The sequence below is a fragment of the Macaca mulatta genome, chromosome 12, assembly GCF_049350105.2.
Source record: "Macaca mulatta isolate MMU2019108-1 chromosome 12, T2T-MMU8v2.0, whole genome shotgun sequence".
Taxonomy (NCBI): domain Eukaryota; kingdom Metazoa; phylum Chordata; class Mammalia; order Primates; family Cercopithecidae; genus Macaca; species Macaca mulatta.
In genome coordinates, this window is record NC_133417.1 from 82,537,487 (window position 1) to 82,559,328 (window position 21,842).

Below are 21,842 nucleotides of genomic sequence, written 5' to 3' on the forward strand. Positions count from 1 at the left end.
TAGTTCACTGCAGCCTTGAACTCCTAGGCTCAAATGATCCTCCTGCTTCAGCCTCCTGAGTAGCTGAGACTGCAGGTACACAACCATGCCTGGCTAATCTTTTTAAAAAAATGTTTTAATAGACATAGGGTCTCACCATGTTGCCCAGGCTCATCTCAAACTCCTGGCCTCAAGCAACCCTCCCACTTTTGCCTCCCAAAGTGCTGGGATTACAGGTATGAGCCACTGTGTCTCACAAGGCTTAGTATTTTAATATTCTTATGTATGTACTGTTACCTTAGGTAATTTGTTATTAAATTAAGGTGAGATGACCACATGGGAATGGGAAATTGCCTTTCATTAGTCTTTCTCTCTGTTTTGCAGGGTTGTATTTACATCATCTTCAAATGGCTTCTTGAGAATGTATGAAAAATAAAAGGACTATATTCTCCTCCAAATTTCTGGGATCCCTACTAGGATTCAGTTGGGGTTCTCCTCTTTATGTGGGTACCTGTGAGCGTGGTGGCTGAAGTGGGCAGGAGGGAGGCCATTCTGTGTCTCTTCCTCCTTATTTCATGTGAGGCTGCTCCAGAGGCCTGGCTTGAAAAAAGCAGGACATTCTGCTTAGACAGATGGAGGGCAGGGTCATTTTCAAAATGAAATGAGTGCACAAATCACACTGTGAAATTGGCATGACCATCACTGCTGCTGTGATAGACTGACTTTTATCTGGTCTCTGATAGGCAGTTGGGGAATAGATTAGTTTTGTTGGGGGTGGCGGTGAGAGAAGGCCGTTTAATGATAGAAATTATGGAAAGAAATAAGGTGGAATATTATGAAGTATCATAAAGCATCATTTTGTTTGCAATAGGATCTTGAAAACCTGGAGGATATATCAAAAAGTAAGTGTATCATACCATTTCAAGTAATAGGAAAGCATTTGGTGGTTGCAATAAAGCGATTTGGTGACTTGTAGAAAGGAATTGCAGTTTGATGAAATTTGAGTTGGACTCAGGGTGGATTTTGCTACACAAAGGGAGACATGTTTATCATGTAGAAGAGTTTCATTTAGGCAAAATAGATAGGAAGAAAAAGCATGATGCTTGGTTCTTAGCATACTGATGTTCTGCCTGCCAAAATATGCCATGATCAAATCCCGTATTCTATTTGTGTGTACAATCTATTTGGCATTCTCTTTTAAAACTAGTTGGAAGGTATGTCTTATTTATACTGTATCTGTGGCCCCTTTCTGTTGGTGAACACTGGTAATTTGTGAGTATTTCAACCACAGCTGTGGTCAAACATCTTCCTTTATAAGGGAGGACCTTCTGCAAATCCATTTTCCAGTTGTTATTTCTTTTTTCCTTTGATTTCAGACCATTTTCTTCAGGATGGACAGTTTGGGGGGCTCAGTTATCTTGCATCCCTATTCTCCCACTCCAGTCTTCTACCGTGAACAGAGAAGAAAAGTATAAATTAGTGCCAAATTGGAAATATACTTGACTGACTTTTGGGAGCATCTGTTCCATCTTTTAAGACTTTTGGAAAAGGTGTATGCTAAAATCAACATTTGAGAACATTTGTGCTCAGATGGTGTGACATTTAACCTCATTATGAACTCTCCTTTTGCTGGTAGTTCCAGCTTTATTAATATTTTAATTAGATTTCCTTCTTGAATATCCCTTGCTTTTGATCAAGTAGCTTGTATTTTGGGGTTTACAGTATTATTGTCTAACTTTCCAGGGAGAACACAATAGCATTTTGGTGTATAAAAGGGATTAATAGAGAGTGCAAAACTGTGGATACAGCAGCATTAAAAAAAAAAAAAAAATCAACCATTCAAAGAGCTACTCCAAGCCGCTGTGTTTATGCAGTACTTTGAGTATCAGGCCTGTTTTGCCTAACTTCCCTCATTAATCCTCACAGCCCTTCTGTGAATTAGGTGAGCCTTATCGTTGGCTCCATTTTAAAACTGCAGATTGCAAAGCACAAAGAAGCCAGTGATTGCAGCAGCCAGCAATGGTGATTGCTTACGCTGGCCGGTAGTGGGCCACACTGCACCTCTTCCCTCTCCCTCCCTGGGCACCTCCTCTCCAGTCACTTGAACTGGCTTTGGATCATTTGCTGCAGTTTGTTCTAATAGAACAGGCACAATGGTGTAAGAATTTTAAAGTTTAAGCACCGAAGCCGTTGTGTAATTGTATGGCGTCAGTGTGGCTGGCGGCCCTGCATTGATGCGATCCCCCTGTGTAATTGCCCATGCAAATTTGAGCAATCTGTAACAGACACAGGAACCCAGCATTTGGCCGCAGACTCTCCTACCTCCAGAAAAACTTCGATAATACGAAGAACCTTATGTCATCTTTAAAAAGCTATATGGACAGGGGTGTCCTAGTGTCCATCTCACACATGAAAACATCACAGATCAACACAAGGTTAATAGACTAAATTAACAGTCAACATTTAAACTGTAGGTATTTGGATCCTTGCTTCCTTCTTTCAGCCCTGAAATCACCCTTCTCAAAAGAAATAAAGATTATTCCAGAGCTTTAGTTAAACTCTAAGTATTTTATTAAAAACAAAGATATTCAGGTCTCTTAAAGTGGACTTCCAAAACTATGGATTAATTGCTTGTGAAATGGCCAAGTGGTCTATAATGTAATATTCTTACAATGAAACATCAGTCTGGAAAATTTACACAGAGGGAATGATTTCAAACAACTCAGTTGAAAACATATTTCCCCCCAAGGGAATGAGACTCAACAAAACTTAGTTTCCTATTTCCAATGCTATTTTTAAAATTTCATCTAAATATGTCTTAATCTAAACTAGAGTAAAAGAAAAATTGAGATTCGAATACACACGCATATACACACAGAAAATGAACACAGATATAAATGGTGGCCACAAATAATACATTTTTTCACAGCAAATACTTCATTTACTTAATAAAAAAACACATTTCTATACTAGTGTATACATTAAATGACATTGGTGTAGTTATATTTTGCAGATAAACAAGTTAGCAGTGCAGAGAGATGTACTAAACATGCAAGAACATTCAAAATTAAATTTAAAAAATGTACAACCCCAAATTACTAGTTGCAGACAAGGTCATGACAAACAGTGTCAGCATGACATTGGGCATTGCTAAATCTAAATGCTCATCATGAAATTCTCCAGATACACCTCATTTTATTTCTGCCCTCTATGTTTTATTCTATTATTCTTCACTTAGGAAGCTGGTGCAATTTTGGCCTTCTTGTAGTCAGACTTAACCTCTACATTTCCTGATACATTTGAGTTTTGGGAGTTCTTTACAGCATGTAGCAGAATAACAATTTCAGAGACTGTTACTCTGAAGCAGATAATGAAACCTCATTACAGTGGCATCGCCAGAATTTTTAGGGTCCCAAATTAGGTTTTGTTCTGTTGCTTTAATGAATCCTTTTTGTGTTTTGGTGTGTTTTGCTTTTTTTTTTTTTTTTTTCCAGCCAAAACATTTTTCTTTATATTTAAATCTTTCCCTAATATGTCTAGATTTCTGTCCCACTGGAAGGAAATTGTTTCACACTATTACTGGAGATGAAACTGGTTTTTGTCTTTCTGCAGTTTCTAAGAGTCAGCAGGAAAAATAGGTTTTAAAATAATTTTACTGCAGAATAAATTGGGCAGATTCTGTTTAATCACCTAGTGTAAGTGGATAAAGTATGATAAATTTTGATACACAGAAAAGGCAACCGGATTCTGGTAGCATTAATATTAGATAATATTGTTATTACACTAACACAAAATGTTAAAGATGATTTCTAACCCAACGTATTTGCAAATATACAATACCTGGAAATGCATAGACATCTCAGCTTTTAGAAACAAAATGCATGTGCAATTTTAACTTCTCTTGACTTACTTTATAAATTCACTTTTAAATTAATGACTACCATTTATGGGATATGTATGATATCAGATAATCTAAAATTGTTTTTTATGAAATAAAAGGACATATAAGCTGGGTGTAGTGGCTCACATCTCTAACCCTAACACTTTGGTAGGCCAAGGCAGGAGGATCACTTGAGCCCAGGAGTTCGAGACCAGTGTGGTTAGCATAGTGAGGCCTCGTCTTTACAAACAATGCAAAATTTAGCTGGGCGTGGTGGTGCACACCTGTGATCCCAGCTACTCATGAGGCTGAGGCAGGATGGATCACTTAAGTTGGAGAGGTCAAGGCTGCAGTGGCTGTGATTGTGCCACTGCCCTCCAGCCTGGGTTACGGAGCAAGACCCTGTCTCAAAAAAAGAAGGACATATTTTTTAAAAAATTGTATTGATGACTACATCTTTCATCATAGTTAGAGACAGACTCAAGACATCTGTAGTATGATTGTGTTTATGTCTACCCCAAATATGTAACTTTTTATTATGTCTTTATTAAGAAGATGACCGCTTTAGGTTTGTTGCTATTTTATTTGAGAAGAATAAAAAAGAAAATTATCTGGAAAATTTCTTTAAAGCTAAACACATCTTGGTCCTTTGGTGTGGGGACTGAATAAAAGTCAGTACTTTTATTTAATAGATGGAGAATCTAAGACTTGGAGAGTCCTAAGATTACAGGTTCAGCTGGTGGCCAAGCTAGGAGGGAGTTCCAGTCTGCTATGCACTGAATGGCGCCCTTTGCAGTATGTGAAGCTGTCCCTACCCACCAGGATTGCCACTATATTGTAGATTGCGCACATATTAGCTACATACTGATTAGTAAGACTAAATACCATGTCTAAAAAAATACATCTCATCCAAAAAGTAGGATGAATTTATTTCAACCATTAATGCCAAGAGACCTGAGAAAGCAAACATAATCTGGTCAGTTTGAGTTTTTACAAGAAGGCTCACATTTCAAATGTCTTTCTCCAATACGAAATAAACATTAATAATAAGGACTGGGAAACTTACTTTCTCTTTTTTGGAAAAGCAGAATATATGGATAACTGCATATGCCTCACATTTTAGCAAAATTATAAATTTTTTAGAAAAGAGATTAAAAACGCCTGAAACCCGCAAGAGTTCAACCTCTAACCTCTGGGGTTGTTGGCACCAGGAAGCTGCTACCTTCCTTTCCACTGCTTCATGGTCATGGAGATGCAGACCCATGGCATTAGTCAGCAGTTTCTGAATCTTGACCCACAATAGGAAAGATACCTCAAGACAGGAGAAATAGATGGAGGCAATTACAAACAGCTACTAGATTGATGGTTGACATTGTCAGGGCTCCACTATATGGCAGATTGCAATGGTGTTGAACTCCCCTTGCTACCAGTGGATGTTGCTATTGGCAACCATGCAGTGAAGCCAATAAAAAGGCAAGGAAATGAGAGGAAAACTCAACCTTAGTGGAGGCTGTAGGGTTTGTGCTATAAATTATGTTCCCCTTAGCAATAGGTAGCATCAACGTTCAGGATAGCTACAGTGCTCACGGCAGCCTGCAGTCTCTGTCAGACGCTGGGTCCAGTTTTGTCATAAAGCACATGCTTTAAAATGTTGCTGTAGATGGACTGGCATCCGTTTGTCTGGGCTATTTATTTATTTATTGTTGGTAAGGATAACAGATGTGGGCTCATCTCTGCCACACAGACTGATTTTCAATTCCCGTTCGTGATATAAACATGATGTGGCACATTACCCAGAAACACCTGCAGTGCTTCGGAGCTGCAGACACACCATGATCTCGCAGACCAGACTCTGTCTCTGACTCCACCCACCCTTTGTTCCTCACCTGAAGGAGGAGAGACAGCCCTGCAGCAGCTATTTTCCTTTATAGCAGAGTGATACAGAAAACTGGCTTAATAAAATCCATAAATCTGAACAACCTCCTCTTACCTGCTCTGCAGAGGCAGTTTTTTCCTGCACTCATTTCCCCCTCTACTTTCTCCAGTCTTCCCTGCAGAGACAGCTGTAAAGGGTAGCTAGGAACATTATTTTAGGGCTCTCACTCCTTCCTTCTCCCCTTTCTCAATCCCCTCCCTACTCGAGTGTCTCTCTTTCCTCAGCAGTTGATGACAGGGTTCTACATCTTCATGTTTTTGGTTGGAAGTGCCATTTTTCTTTGTTTGGATTGACTTTCACCTTTTTTTTTTTTTTTTTTTTTTTTTTTTTTGGCAGTTCCCTTAACCACCTGCCTCAGTCCCCGTCTTTCCTTTATTGGTGTTCTTATATTTCTTCTTCTTGCTTGCTTTTATTCCCCTCTTAGTCTGGTTTATACATTTCTTTTACTTTGTTTCTTGCCATGAAGAGTCTTTTTCTCTACAATTACCTGCTCTCCCCTCACTTCCATTTTGGTATCTTAATTTTACCCATTTCTTCTGCCAACATTTCCTGAATTGTCTACTGTGTGCCAGGAAAACAATGTCCCTTGTAGAACATGGCCCCTCTTTCTTTCATATTTGTAAAGTTAATGATTGATAATGATTAATAACAATATCAAGGGTTGGGCACGGTGGCTCACGCCTGTAATCCCAGCACTTTGGGAGGCAGAGGTGGGTAGATCACCTGAGGTCAGGAGTTCGAGACCAGCCTGGCAAACATGGTGAAATCCTGTCTCTACTAAAAATACAAAAATTAGCCAGGCGTGATGGTGGGCACCTGTAATCCCAGCTACTCAGGAGGTTGAGGCTGGAGAATTGCTTAAACCCAGGAAGCCGAGGTTGCAGTGAGCCAAGATCGCGCCATTGCACTCCAGCCTGGGCAACGAGAGTGAAAACTCCGTCTCAAAAAACAAAAACAAACAAAAACAATAATAAGAAAAATGGTTTGTAAATTTTAGATTTTTTTAAGGACTGGAATGGCCCTCAGGTTTAAACTAGTCCAGGGATGTTCAAACTCCTCAGAGTCCCTGTGGACCCCCATGTATGTAATCGAAGAGATGAAGGTTTGTAGGTGCTCTGGATGTCCAAACCCTGCTTATAATTCACCTAGGAATTCAGCTTTTTGATGTTTTATATGTTGGGGATTCATTGAAAGATTTATTTGAACAAAGAGTTGTAAGGTTAAAACATGTTCAAGAATCATTTCCTAGTGTAATCTAATTTGACAAATAAGGAAACAAGCTTGGAGAAGTGAAGTGACTTGTTCAAGTCAATCTAGTCAATAATGCCAAAGCTAGGGATAGAAATCTATCTTCTAGCCCAGCGTTCTTTGGATAAGATATACTATGTCCACAATTTCTCAAAACAGGGAGCAAAGCAGCTTTCTAGTCATTACATCTACTTAATACAGTTTATTCTTACCTATTGTAAACTTGGCTTCCTATAGAATATGCGTTCTTTGCCCAGACTGTTATTTCTTAACATTTGAAGCATTATTTCTTACACTTAAAGAAAAATCCAAAATTAGGGACCCCTATAGTTTGCTTTAAGTTGGTTACTGGCAGTAACCTTACATTTTATATCAGAACTCTTCACTAGGAGAACTCAAGGTGGTCAATGCTTAGTCTCCATGGCTCTACTCTGTCCTGTGAACCATAGTTTCTAGATGTCACCCGTGGTAAATCCAGCTACAGATTTCCTTCCACCCTTACTTTAATCAAAATCTATCAATCCATCCTTCTGGGAGAAAACTTGGTCTGTAATGAAGGTTGAATTTTAAACCTCTGGAAAAGGGTACCATAGTCCAAGTCTAGAATTACCCATCAAACACATTTGCTATACTCCTACTATGTATTCCTTTTTAGGGGGAGAACTGAGATTGACCAGTATTTATAAGGATAGTATAGGTTACTTTTAGGTAGGCAATTCTAAAGGATCCATCAATAAGAAGCTCTAGGATTAAAAATAAAATACCTCTATGGAATACAAATTAGGATTCTTGGGACGGTCTGGCACAAAAAGGCATGCAGGGACAGGAAGCAAAGACAGGCAGTGTTTGGCTTCTAACAAACAGAAAAGCCATATACAAAATGAAGCAGCGCTAATGACGCTTTTACTGTTCAGTGTTCCCTCAGCTCAGAGCGAGTAGGCCGCCTGTCCACAGATCCTTGGATCCAAAACAGTCCCCACCCAAAGCCTTCATTTCAGCCCATGCGTGTTCATTAGGGAAAAAGTGAGGGTCCTGGGGTGTGCTCCCTGCCCCACCTCTTTCTTTGTCCTTCCCGTTGCTCTCTCTGCTGCTGATCACGCTTCAAGGTGAAAGCCCAGGCATGCTTCCCAGTGCATTCTTGAGATGTTAGGTCTTTCTGAACTAAAAGAACAAAAGGATGACATGGCTGGACTGAAAGTGGCCCTTCAGGCTGAGTCACTTTGTAGCTGCAGCTGACCTGGAGGGTTAGTTCCTGTCTTCCGTGGCTACCATAACACTGGCAGGGGAGGATGAGGCAGTTGAGGCCAGCAGCCGTTTTTGGTGCAGCTCTTCCCACTTACTTCTGTTTGCAGCTACTGAATCTAGCATCGGCTTCAGTTTCACATTGACCTTCACCAGTGCCTAAAACAAAACAAAATACAGGTGGAGGAGAGAGGAAACAGAGTAACTGACATGATTTTCCCCCTTTCATTTATGAGGAGAATGTAAACTGGCTGTAGGAAATGAAAGTGATGATTATTTTGGTAAACAAGAGCTATTTACAGAAGTAAATATGCATTTAACACCAATGTGTTGTATTAATAGAGCCTACTTAGAGAATGAAAAATAAGACATCACCAGCATGGCTGTGTACAACTCTAGGGGACACCAGCCATGTAGACTCGAATCCTGTTTTACAACTACATCAAGCAAGACAGGAAACAAAATATCCAGCTCACATATGCCTACTTATTTGTGCATCTTTGCCTACCATAGAGGGCTCCAGATCTCAATTGACTATGAACTTAAATTTTTACAAAATAATCCTACAATTGCTGTACCGTAGATGACTCTGGGTGGACTTAATTGAATAGGAAAAGCCAGGTAAAATCCTGAAATGAGAAGGTGCTCATTTTTAAAGCTAAAGATCTAGGAGTTGTGCTAAATATACAAAGCATGGAAACATGCATGGAAATAGACATGGCAGAAAGGGAAGCAGTGTGGAAGAGAGTGACAGAGGGATGAAAGGCGGATGAGGGAAGAGGGAATGTAAGGTGTGGCCAGGGGCAGATGGACCACCAGGCTGATGAAAGTCAGGCTTTAGCATCCTCACTTGTGCCAGACTCTTCTAAGTATATTATTTTGTGCGTAATTTTGTGTGTGTGTGTGTTTTTGAAAGAGTCCTCCTGTTCCCAAATGGTATAAGCTTGTCTCACCGCTCCTGGTTTGCCCCTGGTAGTGGAATGAGAGCCCTAAAAGTAAGATGGCTTACTTTAATTTAATGCAAATGAGTCCTTCTTCAGCTTTCATATCAGAGGGCTTGGGGCAGGGCCGAGGATTTTGTTTCTGAACTGGGACTAGAACAAATTCAAGGAGCTCAGATTAAAGAGCAATAGGTAAATATTTTACAGATCAGAGGGGCATGGAGTTTACTCTGCCCAACAGGAAAATTCCACTATTCTCTACTTTACTGATTGTTTTCTTTCTTTTAAATGCATGAATATCTACATTTTACTTATTTTAACTTTTTTTAACTTTTCATAATGAAAGGCTTCTAACATATTCAACCAGTAAAATATGATCAGCAAAAATATCTATTATGTACCTATATGCCAATAAAGATGAATAATAAGTATAAGTAAAGCCACCCCTGTAAAACATATGTAACAGAGTCTAGAAGCCTTTTAATTTTCTGGACAGCTCAATGAAAAGGGAAATAAGATTTTGATGACATTTAACTTTTAGAAACATGGTCTTTGTCCTTTTAAAACATGAGGTTTTGGAGGATTGTTTCAAAAATAATACCTTTTCTTCCCTTCACAGTTATTTTATATATTTTAAGTAACATGTTGTGTTAGAAAATATAGAAACAATAGATTTAAAAAGTAAGAAATAGAGATAATTTATAATCTCATAACTGAAGAGATAAACACTACTAACTTTTGGGTTTTGCCTTGAATGAAATCTTTCCATTATGTTTCTAACTGGTTAAATGATCAGAACATCTAAAATATGGCCCGACGAGGTGGCTCACGCCTGTAATCCCAGCACTTTGAGAGGCTGAGGTGGGTGGATCATTTGAGGTCAGGAGTTTGAGACCAGCCTGGCCAACATGGTGAAACCTCATCTCTACTGAAAATACAAAAAAAAAAAAAAAAAAAGCTAGGCATGGGTGGCACACGCCTGTAATCCCAGCTGCTTGGAAGGCTGAGGCAGGAGAATCGCTTGAACCCAGGAGGCAGAAGTTTCAGTGGGCTGAGATCACACCACTGCACCCCCGCCTGGGCAACAGAATGAGACTTCATCACACACACATGGTATTTTATAATCTGTTTACAAATGGACAGAATCAATGAGAATGTATGGATTTTTAAGCATTCATACTTCTTGGGCCTGTTTTCCATCTCCAGGATCTGAAAGAAGTATAAAAAGCTGGCATCCCACGTGGATGAGGGGGAGCTTCCGTTAACACCTAACACCTCCTATGTGTTAAACACATTGCTGGCTGCTCTACATACTTCATCTCAGCTATTCCTCACAATGACTGTGCATTTTACCAATGATAAAACATATCCCCCACATGTTAGGATCATGAATGATCCTTAGTCCTTCTGCCGCAGAAGGAAGATAAGAATCCATATAGGAAGTTAGGGGTTCCTTTTGTAATCTTTCCATTTGTTTTGGAAGCTATGGAGAAAACCATTGTTTTTCTCAAGTAAAAGTCAGGGATAGGACACTAACCTGGCATATAGAATGAAGATATAGAGAAATCTGCTGAAGATGTAGCATAAATGGGAAGCTCTTAAAGAGTCAAGAAGAAAAACCAAGGAATAATAAGGTACACATCTTGAAATTGTATGGCTTCAACCTTTGTCAATGCACAATTCCAACCAGCTAGTAATTGTATCATTCCTGTTTTTAGAGACTGTGATGATGAGGAGACTGAAGACATGAACTTCTGAGGACACATTGAATGTGATTGCTGTTGTCATCAATTTGGGGTAAGGGTTGACACCAGGACCTTCCTTCTGACTTACTCATACCCATCTCTCCTTTCTTCTTTCCTCTTATCCATCAATTCTATCACCCATCATCTTGCATATGTATACAACCCTCGCGAATTCTGACATTGTTCTTTGAACGTAATCTTATGTCACTTGAGGTCTCCCCATCCCTTTAGACTTGAGATTAGACCTCAAATCTATTTCATGCTCTGGGGGACCTTTCAGACTCCTTCCAGTTATTTCCAAGTCTTATTTCCTTGTACTCTTTGACATCTTCTTGAGTCTACTTGGCCCTCTCGACTGCATTCTGCACCATTCCTAATGCAGTGTTTCATTTTATTTCCCCTTTTCATAGGAAATCCTATCACCCTCAACATTTTGGATGCCTACTAACTGTACCGACTTTAGAGGTTGTCACAGGGGAAGTGACTTACCCACTGACTTACTCTTACATACTCCTCTTCACCTCAAAGGGCACAGTCTTTTACCCCATGGAGAGTAATCCAGTTTTCTCCCCAGCCCTGTCTCACTGTTTTTATACAGATCTGGACTGCCAACCAGCCAGTTTTTTCCCGGGCTCCCCAAAATTCTGAAAAATTAAAGTTTCCCTTTCTTGTTGCACTAAGGCCTATAAGGTAGTTTTTATTTTCCTTATAAAGAAATAAATAAAAGAAGGAACACAGAAGTTGTGAGATTATTAGCCTACGGAAAGGTGATTTCCCCCTTTATGCTTTGGGTCAGTAAGCTATTTTTTGTTCTGTGGACAGGGTTATATCCCTGGTCCCATGTAGACACCTTGTAGGTGCATCCCATTCATCACAAGGGGCACAAAAGGTGAACATATCATTAAGCCACTATGATTTCAGCACACCTTCTGAAAAGCCTTCTCCGAGCATGACTGTGGTTAGGGAGTAGTCAATAGTAAGTCCTCCAACAGGAAGAATAGCTCTTTTTCTGTTAGAATGCCAGAGTATATGGCTCCAAGCACAACTGCAAACCACCTGTTAGTAAATCTAATTTATCTGCTCAGATAATCCTGTGCTCCAGGGAGTTACATGAATATGAGTAAAACGTAACTAGATGTAAATTAAGGGAGTGGGGTTGGGCACTGAAAGCCTGATGTCCTTAAGACAGAGTATATTCTATCTCTCTCTTAACAGTGATGTTTATCACGCTAAACAGAAACATCTAATTTTAAATCAGATTTACTAGTTATTTCATATGATAATAAAACAAAGCAACATTGTAACTCCAGCAGTGATCAAAATCCCCTTTATTTCCATGAGAAAAATGCAGGTGCTTGTTTTCTGCTCAATGCACAGTGCTTTTATTTAGACAATAGTGTGAGGTAGCCACAACTGCCATGGTTTTATTTAGTATAGCTTGGCACAAGCTTCTCTTTACTCTGATCAAGCCTTTTAATTAAACTGACTACTATAATTCCTATGGAAATTAGTGTTTATGTTATTTTCCTGCTACAAAAGCATTTCTCTAGAACTTATTTTTTTTTTTTATCCCAGGAGTACAAATAGGAATTTTTTTCTGCTCGATATGTAATTAAAAACTCATTTGATTACAATATTTCTGGCTCTGTTTTACTTATTAAATTCCTGTAATCAGTTTTCTTTTATGAAGCTGCTGGGAAACGATCTCAAAAGCAACACATTTTTTTCTTCCCTGGCAGGTTCCCAAGCATTTACTAAATTACATTCATAGCACCTGCCCATGATTCGAATCATTCCACCAATTTATTCCTTAAGCCATTTAAGTTTATTTGGCGTAGCCCCAAACAGCTTTCTTCCCTTTATCCTTGCTCTTTGTTCTACTTCTTGCTTCCTTTGTGTGGAATAAGGAAATCAGGGAGGGAGGAGGAATACGTATTTCTCAGGATTCCTCTTTCTTTTTGTTTTATATTCTCCTGAAACACAGAATTGCCATACAGGAATATCGTTTTCCTGTGGCCAGGTGCTGGTTCTAGGCAAAGGTTACAAAACTCCTATCTTGAAGACTTACTTTTTTTTTTTTTGAGACGAGGTCTAGCTCTGTCGCCCAGTCTGGAGTGCAGTGGCGGGATCTCGGCTCTCTGCAAGCTCCGCCTCCCGGATTCAAGTGATTCTCTTGCCGCAGCCTCCTGAGTAGCTGGGACTGCAGGCGCCCGCCACCACGCCCGGCTAAGTTTTTTGTATTTTTAGTAGGGACGGGGTTTCACCGTGTTAGCCAGACTGGTCTCCATCTCCTGACCTCGTGATCCCCCCGCCACGGCTTTCCAAAGTGCTGGGATTACAGGCGTGAGCCACCGCGCCCGGCCGACTTACTCTTACACTCTAAATTTGTTACAGAAAGGCAGTTAGCTGAGAGAATATGGAACTATTAAAATACTAGTAAAGCAAGGGTTTATCCACGAACCTAAATTCCAAGGCTTATGGTGATTATGTGTAGTGAGCCATCACCAAGAGAATTGCTTTTAGTATTTAAAAGTTTCTCATCAAGTGACACGTGATGGGTTCTTTGAGAATGCTATTGTCTAGTTTGCCTCGCTCCTCAGTGAAAGAGAAGGGGCGAAACTTAGCCCATTGAAACGAAACCCATCTGGTCACTCTCCATATACACACGGAGGAATTCTAAAGGTTATGCATGCGGCGGCATCAGCCTCAAGACACCTGACTCTCCTCTGTGGCATCCCTGCTGCGCAACCACGCAGCCACCATGGAGACCCATTCAGAGCCAGTGCCTGCACCACCTCCCAGGGGAGTCCATTTAGTCTTTGATTGTTCTGTTTTTAAAATGTTGTTCCTTTATGTTGAACTGAAATCTATACCCCTGTAACTTCTACGTAATGGTTTTAATCCTCAGAGTGCTCTCTCTTTAAACCAGAATTTTCTTTAGTAGCGTAGGACTGATAACTCAGGTTTTGTCTTACGTGTAGGTCAGAGTTGATGCTGACCTAAAAACCCTATTTGGGATGCAGTGCTTCTCCCTTGGGGCAACCTTTTTGACATCACTGGGGCCCCAAGTTCCTTCCAGTTCCCTCTTGGCCCATCGCAGACGGGACCTGGGATACTTGCCCCACTATGGGACACAGTCTGGGCATCTGGTCATCTAGGTGGCTGAGGGACCCCACTTCCTTCCTGATTTCATTCACACTCCATTGTTGAGTTCTCTTGTGACCAGCACATACAGTTTATTCCATATTTTATTTATGTTTTGAATAAGGAACACATTCACATAGTTCCGTGGATACAAAAGGGTACAAAGGTGCAATATAAAATTTCCCTTCTACTATTTCCCGGCCACTCAGTTTCCTCCCCTAGAGGCAACAGATGTTTTCAGTGTCTTGAGTAGATAACCAAGAAAATTTTTCTGAATATGTAAGCCATAATATATTTGCCCCTTTTTACAAATGGTAGTACACCATACAGATTGATCGGCATTTTGCCTTTTATTCTTAATATATCTTGGGAAAAATCTCATATCACTACAAAACTAGATTTTCTCATTTTTTGTGGCTAACTAGGATTCCACTGCTGTCAAAATTTGTTTAACCAGTTCCTTTTTGATGGAACCCAAACATTGTTTGCATTTGGCCATTACAAATATTGCTGTAATGGATATCCTTGTACATAGCCTCTATATAGGTATGAAGTTTATCAGAGTCAAATTCTAGAATAGGTATTGCTGGGTCAAAGGGAATGTGTATTTGCATTTTGGTAGATGTTACTGAATCAAGGAATATAATTTTACCTAAGATATATAGCAGGATTTTTATATTAGCCATACTAATAAGAGAGAGGGAACAGAAACCATAGCTATTGTTTAGATTAAGGCCTTGGAGAGATAGTGTGAGGGTGGATAGAGCTAAGAAGGATACACAAATCTAGAATTTGATCCCTCTCCTCTCTGTATACTCCAGATGCTAATTTCTACACAGTACACTTGGTATCACTCAAGTATCACAATCATATTGTCCAGAAGGTTTGGTTTTACTCCCTCTCTGAAAGAAACTCCCCAAATGGTACTTGAATCTACCAAAATCTCTTACAGCAAATCAATAATCTTTGACCAGTTACAGGTGTTTTCACTGTGTTTCATTGACTCTTACTGTCATTAGCAAACTTTTACTGAATGTTTGGTGTCAGACTGTAATAAGTGCTTAACACTGTCATATAATTTTCTCAGGAACTTTATGAAATGGATACTATTATTATCCTCTTTTTATATGTATAATTGAGAAAAACCAAGGCCTGGATGATGAACTCACTCGTGGTCAGTCACTTGGTAAGTAAAGAACTCAAACTGCAGGGTTTCTCTACCTCAGCACTATTGATGTTTTCGGTTAGATAATTATTTATGGTGGGGGCTGTCTTTTGCATTATAGAATGCTCTAGAAGCTAGTAGCATCCCTCCCCAAAGTTGTGACCACCAAAAATGTCTCCAGATATTGCCAAATGTCCTCTGGGGAGCAGCATCTTCCCAGTTAAGAACCACTGCTCTGCTGCCTCTAAGCATTGTCTCGTCTCTATCAGGTCTTCAATGAACTCAGTTTCCCCTCAAATAGACGGAGGAATAAAAGTAACTAGCTACAGTCTGAACCCCAACAGCATCTCTGGCAGCAGAGAAGGAAAGACTTTTTCTTGAGCCAAATACATACTCTTCCTCACCTCGTTTTTCTGAAGACATTTAGGAAGGAGAAAGAAGAGGAGTTTCTATATATTGAACGTTCACTCTGCTGGGCTAGGCCAGGGCCTAAAGGCTATTATCTCATAAAATCTCCGCAGCAGTCCCACGAAGTAGGTACTTTTTTATAGATAAGGAAATTGAGGTTCACTTAGGTTAAATGCCTTGTCCATGGTCATATAGTGAGAGATGGAGCCAGGATGTTTACCTAAGTGTTTCTGACTCTAATGCATTGGGTGGAAAATTCCTTCCCTAGAGAACTAATCCTTCACCATTCTGTCTTCTCTGTGAAGTCTTCTCTGGTCTTCTGGTATAGAACCAGAACTCTCCTTCCTTGGGCATGCCTGTAGTACACTCTCCATCTCTCCAATTCTAGCCATCACACTGCAAATGTCTTTGTATTTGTTTGCAATTCTTCAAAGATCCTGTCTTCTGATTGTATTTTTGTCTCTTTGTACTTGTCTTTTTTCCCCCTTCTGCCTCCTTTTAAGCCAAGTTTTAAAAGTGCTGGTTTTCAGCAATTTGATCGTCATGTACGTTGCTGTAGTGTCCTTCATGTGTCTTCTGCTTGGCTTCATTGAGAATCTTGGTTCTTTAACACTGTCATATAATTTTCTCAGGAAGCTTACAAAATGGATACTATTATTATCCTCTTTTATATATATAATTGAGAAAAACCAAGGCCTGGATGAAGAACTCACTCGTGGTCATTCACTTGGTAAGTGAAGAACTAAAACTGCAGGGTTCATTTATTTATTTCCACCACCCTGTCTTCAGCTATGTTTTACGTCTATCTTTTCCCTCTGGGACTCTAATCATACATATTTAGCCATTAGTGTTGTCGCACAGCTCAAATGATGCTCTGCTCATTTCTCTTCCATCTTTTCTATATTATTTTGGATAGTTTCTGTTGCTGTCACTGAGTTTTTCTTTTGTAGGGCTTGACCTGCTATGGATCTCATCTACTATATTTTTTTTACCTCAAAAATTAGAGTTTTCATTTCTAGAAGTTTGATTTGGGTCTTTTAAATATCTTTCATGACCTCTTAATCATGCTTAATCTTTCCTCTACCCTCTGAAATATCTAAGTATAATAACTATCTTAATGTCTTTTTCTACCAAGTCTATGATTTATGTAATCTCTGAATCTGTATCGATTGCTTTTTCTAATTATTATGCGTCAGATGTTTTTGCTTCTTTGCATGTTTGGTAATTCTTGATGAACATCAGACATTGTACAGTTTATATTGTTAGGTGATGGATTTTTTTCCCATTGCTTTAAGCCTTTTTCAGTTTTGTTCTGGAATATTGTTAGGTTATTTGGAAACAATTCAATCCCTTTGGGGCTTGCTCTTCAGTTGCGCAAGCTGGTTCCAAAGCGGCCTTTTTTTGTGGAGGGCTAATTTGCTCCCATTACTGATGCAATACCCTTCTGAGAATTGTATCCAATGCCTCATGTATTTCAAGGCTTTTCTTGGGTACTGTGGCTGGCAGGAGCATGGACTATTTTCCCTAGTCTGTGTGACCTCTGTGGATCACTACTCGCTCCTTTTTGCTTCAGCCTCAGTAGTTTCCTCGCATGGATATGATGAACATCACTAACCTGAAGACTCAGAGTGGCCCTCTGCAGATCTCTGGAGCTTTTTCTGTGCAGTCCTCTCTTCTCTCTTCCTCTTCCCTGGGAACCGTAACTTCTTTGGCATCCCTAGACTCCTAGCTCTGCCTCCTTAATTCAGCAAGATCACTGGGCTCTGCCTGGATTCCCCCTGCCTGTGCCATGGCCTAGAAATTCTCTTCTGGCAATAAGCTGGAACAGTTGTAGGACTCACTTCATTCGTTTTCCTCACTCAGGAACCAGTGTATTATGTTGTCTGTTGCCCATTGTCTGAAAAGTGTTGTTTCATATATTTTTCAGGTTTTTTTTTTTTTTTTTGGCCCCTGTTACTCAATCATGGCTAGTAGCAGAGGTCCCTTATCACTGGTTTTAAAAACTCTGTCTTGCTTAGTATCCCACAAGCTCAGAGAGAGAGAAAGAGTGGTAACAAGGTCTTTTATCTTTGTATCTTCAACATCTGGCACAGTGACCCTAGAAGCAGCAGCCTCTCCTCCATTCCTCCCCATAGAACAGTGGCAGGAAGAAGGGTTAAGGCTAGGACAGCTGCCAGTGGCTGAGAGTGGGAATAGGATGTTCTGACCTGCTACAAAATCCTGCTGTAAAAACACACCTAGAATGAACCACTTGGGAAATGGATATATTTTCTCTTACTACCATTATTCCTGGGCCTTTCTTTTTATCAGTTTGCCAACCTGCTAAGAGCCAGATTCTGGCCTTGATGTTTCTCTGCCATTGTGGTCCACATCTGTTATTATCTGGCACAGTTTGTGCTTATTAGTCGACCACAGTTACTTCTTGGAACCCAGCTGCTGGATAGACAGGGCAGATGTGGGACAAGAGAGTAGCAGAGAGATGCCATGCTCTTAGAAAAAGTGAGTACTCCTATACTCTGTTGTTGGAAAGGGGCATAGAGGAACCCCATCAAATTAAAACCAGATTAGTGTTTGAACCTGAAAATGTCCAACTGTGTCATTAATATATTTTTTAAAACTTTGAGGAAATTGTCTGGCTATTCATTTATTAAGAAAAAAAGACATTTATTAAGAAAAAAAAGGACAGAGAAGATGGTTTTGGCCTCCTGTTGTTGAAGTCTATTTCGAGAATTGCTAGTGATATCACTTATTATTTTTTGCCTTCTCTCACCTCCACCTTACCCAAGAGAAATAGTCAGAAACTAAGCGACACAATATACTGTAGAGGAGAAAGAACTTAGAGTATTTTTTTAAATATCTATTTTTAAAAATATAAAGTTAGACTTGGAACTTATGTATCTGTTTGAGGCAGCATATTCCTGTTACGAGGTCATGATCACTTTACTACCATGATTATTCCCTTTCTGGATGAAAATGTCAAAAAAATCATTGGAAGTTGGTATTTTGAAATGGAAAATCATTGACGATATGACCAACTGTTATCATCTCTGCTCAGATTCTTCAGCAGGAGGGACAAGAGAACATGCAAGTGGTGGCAGGCCCTGAAATTCTCATGAATTCATGTGCCTGTCCAACAGTTACAGGTGCAAAGAGCATCTTCAAGAAACAGGTTCCTGTTCAAGGTGTATGACTTCAGAGACAGGTAGCCAATTGTGGGAGCAGATCCTAAGTTATGAATTAGTGAATTGTTGAACTGCTAATCCCTCTTAGGTCCAAAGGTTATGATTATTCATGATTTAATCTGAGATACTCCCAGATTTTACATGCCACATCTCAGTGCTGCAGTTGGCTGGAAATCACTTTGACTTTCCAGCCTTCTACTTTTGTATGGGTTGTAGAGGCCAGAAACTCAGTGGATGGACTGTTTAGAACTGAACTCCTCACCTTCCCTCAAGCCTTCCTCTTAGGTTTACTCTGTCAGGGAACTGGACATTATCATCTATCCAGCTGTCCTACCCAGATATCCATGGGTCATCCATGACATCTTCCTCTTCTAATTACATCCAATCTGTCACAAAGTCCTGTCAACCCCACTTCCAAAGTATCTTTGAACATGATTCTGTTGCCATTTCCACAACCCTGGTTTAGGCTACCATCATCCCCCTGACTGTTTTAAACCTACTACAGCCTCCTAACCAGTCTCCCAGCCTTCCTCTTGCCCCTGTCCAATCGACACTCCATATTGAAGCCACCATGGAGCAGTCGATCAGAAACACAAACCTGAGCTTGCCATTCACTTCTCTAAGACTTTCAGTGGCTCCTATTTGATATGAATATGCTCATCAACGCAAGTCCAAATCCTTCAATGTGGCCTATAAGACCCTATCAGAAAAAGAGTATTGTGGTAGTAAGAGAGAATGAAATCCAGAAACAAAACAAAATAGAAACAAAACCAGAAAGTCTGATGGAAAACTTGGGTTGTGGTACAAAAACAGAACGTTGAAATGCCAAAATAATCCCACCAAGTTTTCTAGAAATCCTGAAATACACATCTTTATATGCATTTTCACATTTTCCTGAGTCAAAAAAAAAAAAGCTAGACTCCACATGGTGCGTTTGGCAGGAGACAGCTAAAGTGTTAGTTACTATATGTGAGAGCAGATGGAGCTGGCTGTGGAGTCCAGATGGAAGGCAGCAAACAGACTCTTCCTAAACCTCACTCCTTCCCTCCCCAGTTCAATGGCTTTTGAAACTCAAACTTGTGTAAAAATTAATTTGCATTAAATTGCTTAAGATAATGTATTAACTACCATAGAAGGCTTCCAGCAGTTTTTAAAACTTGCTTTGAAAAACAAATAATCAAGCTATAATGGTGAACACAGACTTCCTTGGATGTTTTTAAGCATTCACATTAAAGATACCAGCCTTAAAACATATTTTTTTGTGTTATTTGCAGAGGTTGGAGAATTAATAATAATTATTTATATAGGTAGCTTACACACGTAACTGTGTAAGACACTGTGGTATATTTATGCTTCATGTAGTTTATCTCATTAAATTCTCAAAACTACCAGGTATGTGCATTATCAACCCATTTTAGAGAGGAGAAAATCAGGCTCAGAAAGGCTACATAATTTGCCTGGGGCCACAGAGCCGGGGTTTGGTCTCAGGTCTCTGACTCCAGAGCCCAGGTTGGTAACCACCTACCATATGTGTAATGCTGGCATGTGAGTTTGACTGGGTCAGCCTGCTGGTTAGAATTATGAATGAAAAGTGCATTTCTAGATAGGAATTGCCTGTTTATGTTCAGGAATATCTCATTAGCTAATAAATGTTTTCCTTAACAGACTCAAGTGCTGCTATGGTCTCAGATGTGTTCATATGACTTAGGTCTGTGGAGGTCAAGATTGGTCAGAGGGCAAGTAAGAGGCAGAGTCACCCTGGAAAAGAGTGAACAGGGTTCAAGGTTACCAACATACAAGGCTGAAGTTTGGCAACAAGACCGAGGGTGAAATAATAAAAATAGACTCAGGCAGAGGCAAGGACTTAAATAGCTGATTCAGTGGGTTCATAACAGTTGAGTTCTTCTCAGACTAGAAAACAATGGCATTTAAAGGGCTCTAACTTTATAATTCCTGCCCTGTTTAAGGACATGATCATTTATTCTGCCAGAACTGTGGTATCCCTACCAGAGTTAGCAGTTGCCTACCCAATACACATTTTAATCTACCTTGAGCTTAGGAGTAGCCAGGGAGATGTAAGCAGAATTCATAAAGGCTCGGAGAAAACTCTTTAAATGGGGCTTATTCAGCTGGGAGGTGCATTCTCTTGCCTTTGTCCCTATCTCTTTCTTGCCGTTGGAATATTGATATGGTTTGGCTGTCTCCCCAACCAAATCTCATCTTGGATTGTAACTCCCACAGTTGTAACCTCTGCCTAGGTTTTAGACATGACATGTCATGGGAGAAACCCAGTGGGAGGTAATTAAATTATGGGGGCAGGTCTTTCCCATGTTATTCTCATGATAGTGAATAAGTCTCATGAGATCTGATAGTTTTAAAAATGGGAGTTTCCCTGTACAAGCTGTCTCTCTTTGCCTGCTGCGACCCATGTAAGACATGACTTCCTCCTCCTTGCCTTCCACCATGACTGTGAGGCCTCCCCAGCCACATGGAACTGTAAGTCCCTTAAACTTCTCTTTCTTTTGTAAACCACCCAGTCTTCAGTATGTCTTTATCAGCAGTGTGAAAATGGACTAATACAATAAATTGGTACCAGTAGAGTGGAGCATTGCTGAAAAGACACCCAAATATGTGGAAGCAACTTTGGAACTGGGTAACAGGCAGAGTTTGGAACAATTTGGAGGGCTCAGAAGAAGACAGGAAAATGTGGGAAAGTTTGGAACTCCCTAAAGGCTTGTTGAGTGGCTTTGACCAAAATGCTGGTAATTATATGGACAATGAAATCCAGGCTGAGGTGGTCTCAGATGGAGATGAGGAACTTGTTGGGAAGTGGAGCAAAGGTGACTCTTGTTATGTTTTAGCAAAGAGACTGGCAGCATTTTGTCCCTGCCCTAGAGATTTGTGGAACTTTGAACTTGAGAGAGATGATTAAGGGTATCTGGTGGAAGAAATTGCTAAGCAGCAAAGCATTC

At 40.0% G+C, this 21,842-nt stretch overlaps 1 protein-coding gene across 1 annotated transcript in view; it reads right to left on the reverse strand.

The window, feature by feature from the left end:
• Positions 1–6,068: 6,068 nt before the first annotated feature.
• The window catches only part of PDE11A (phosphodiesterase 11A), a 462,469-nt gene continuing 446,695 nt past the window's right edge, over positions 6,069–21,842 (reverse strand). The window contains exon 20 of the mRNA XM_028830876.2: positions 6,069–8,444. Within this exon, the coding sequence (XP_028686709.2) occupies positions 8,289–8,444 (156 nt within the window). The 3' untranslated portion in view covers positions 6,069–8,288. The remainder of the gene's footprint in view (positions 8,445–21,842) is intronic.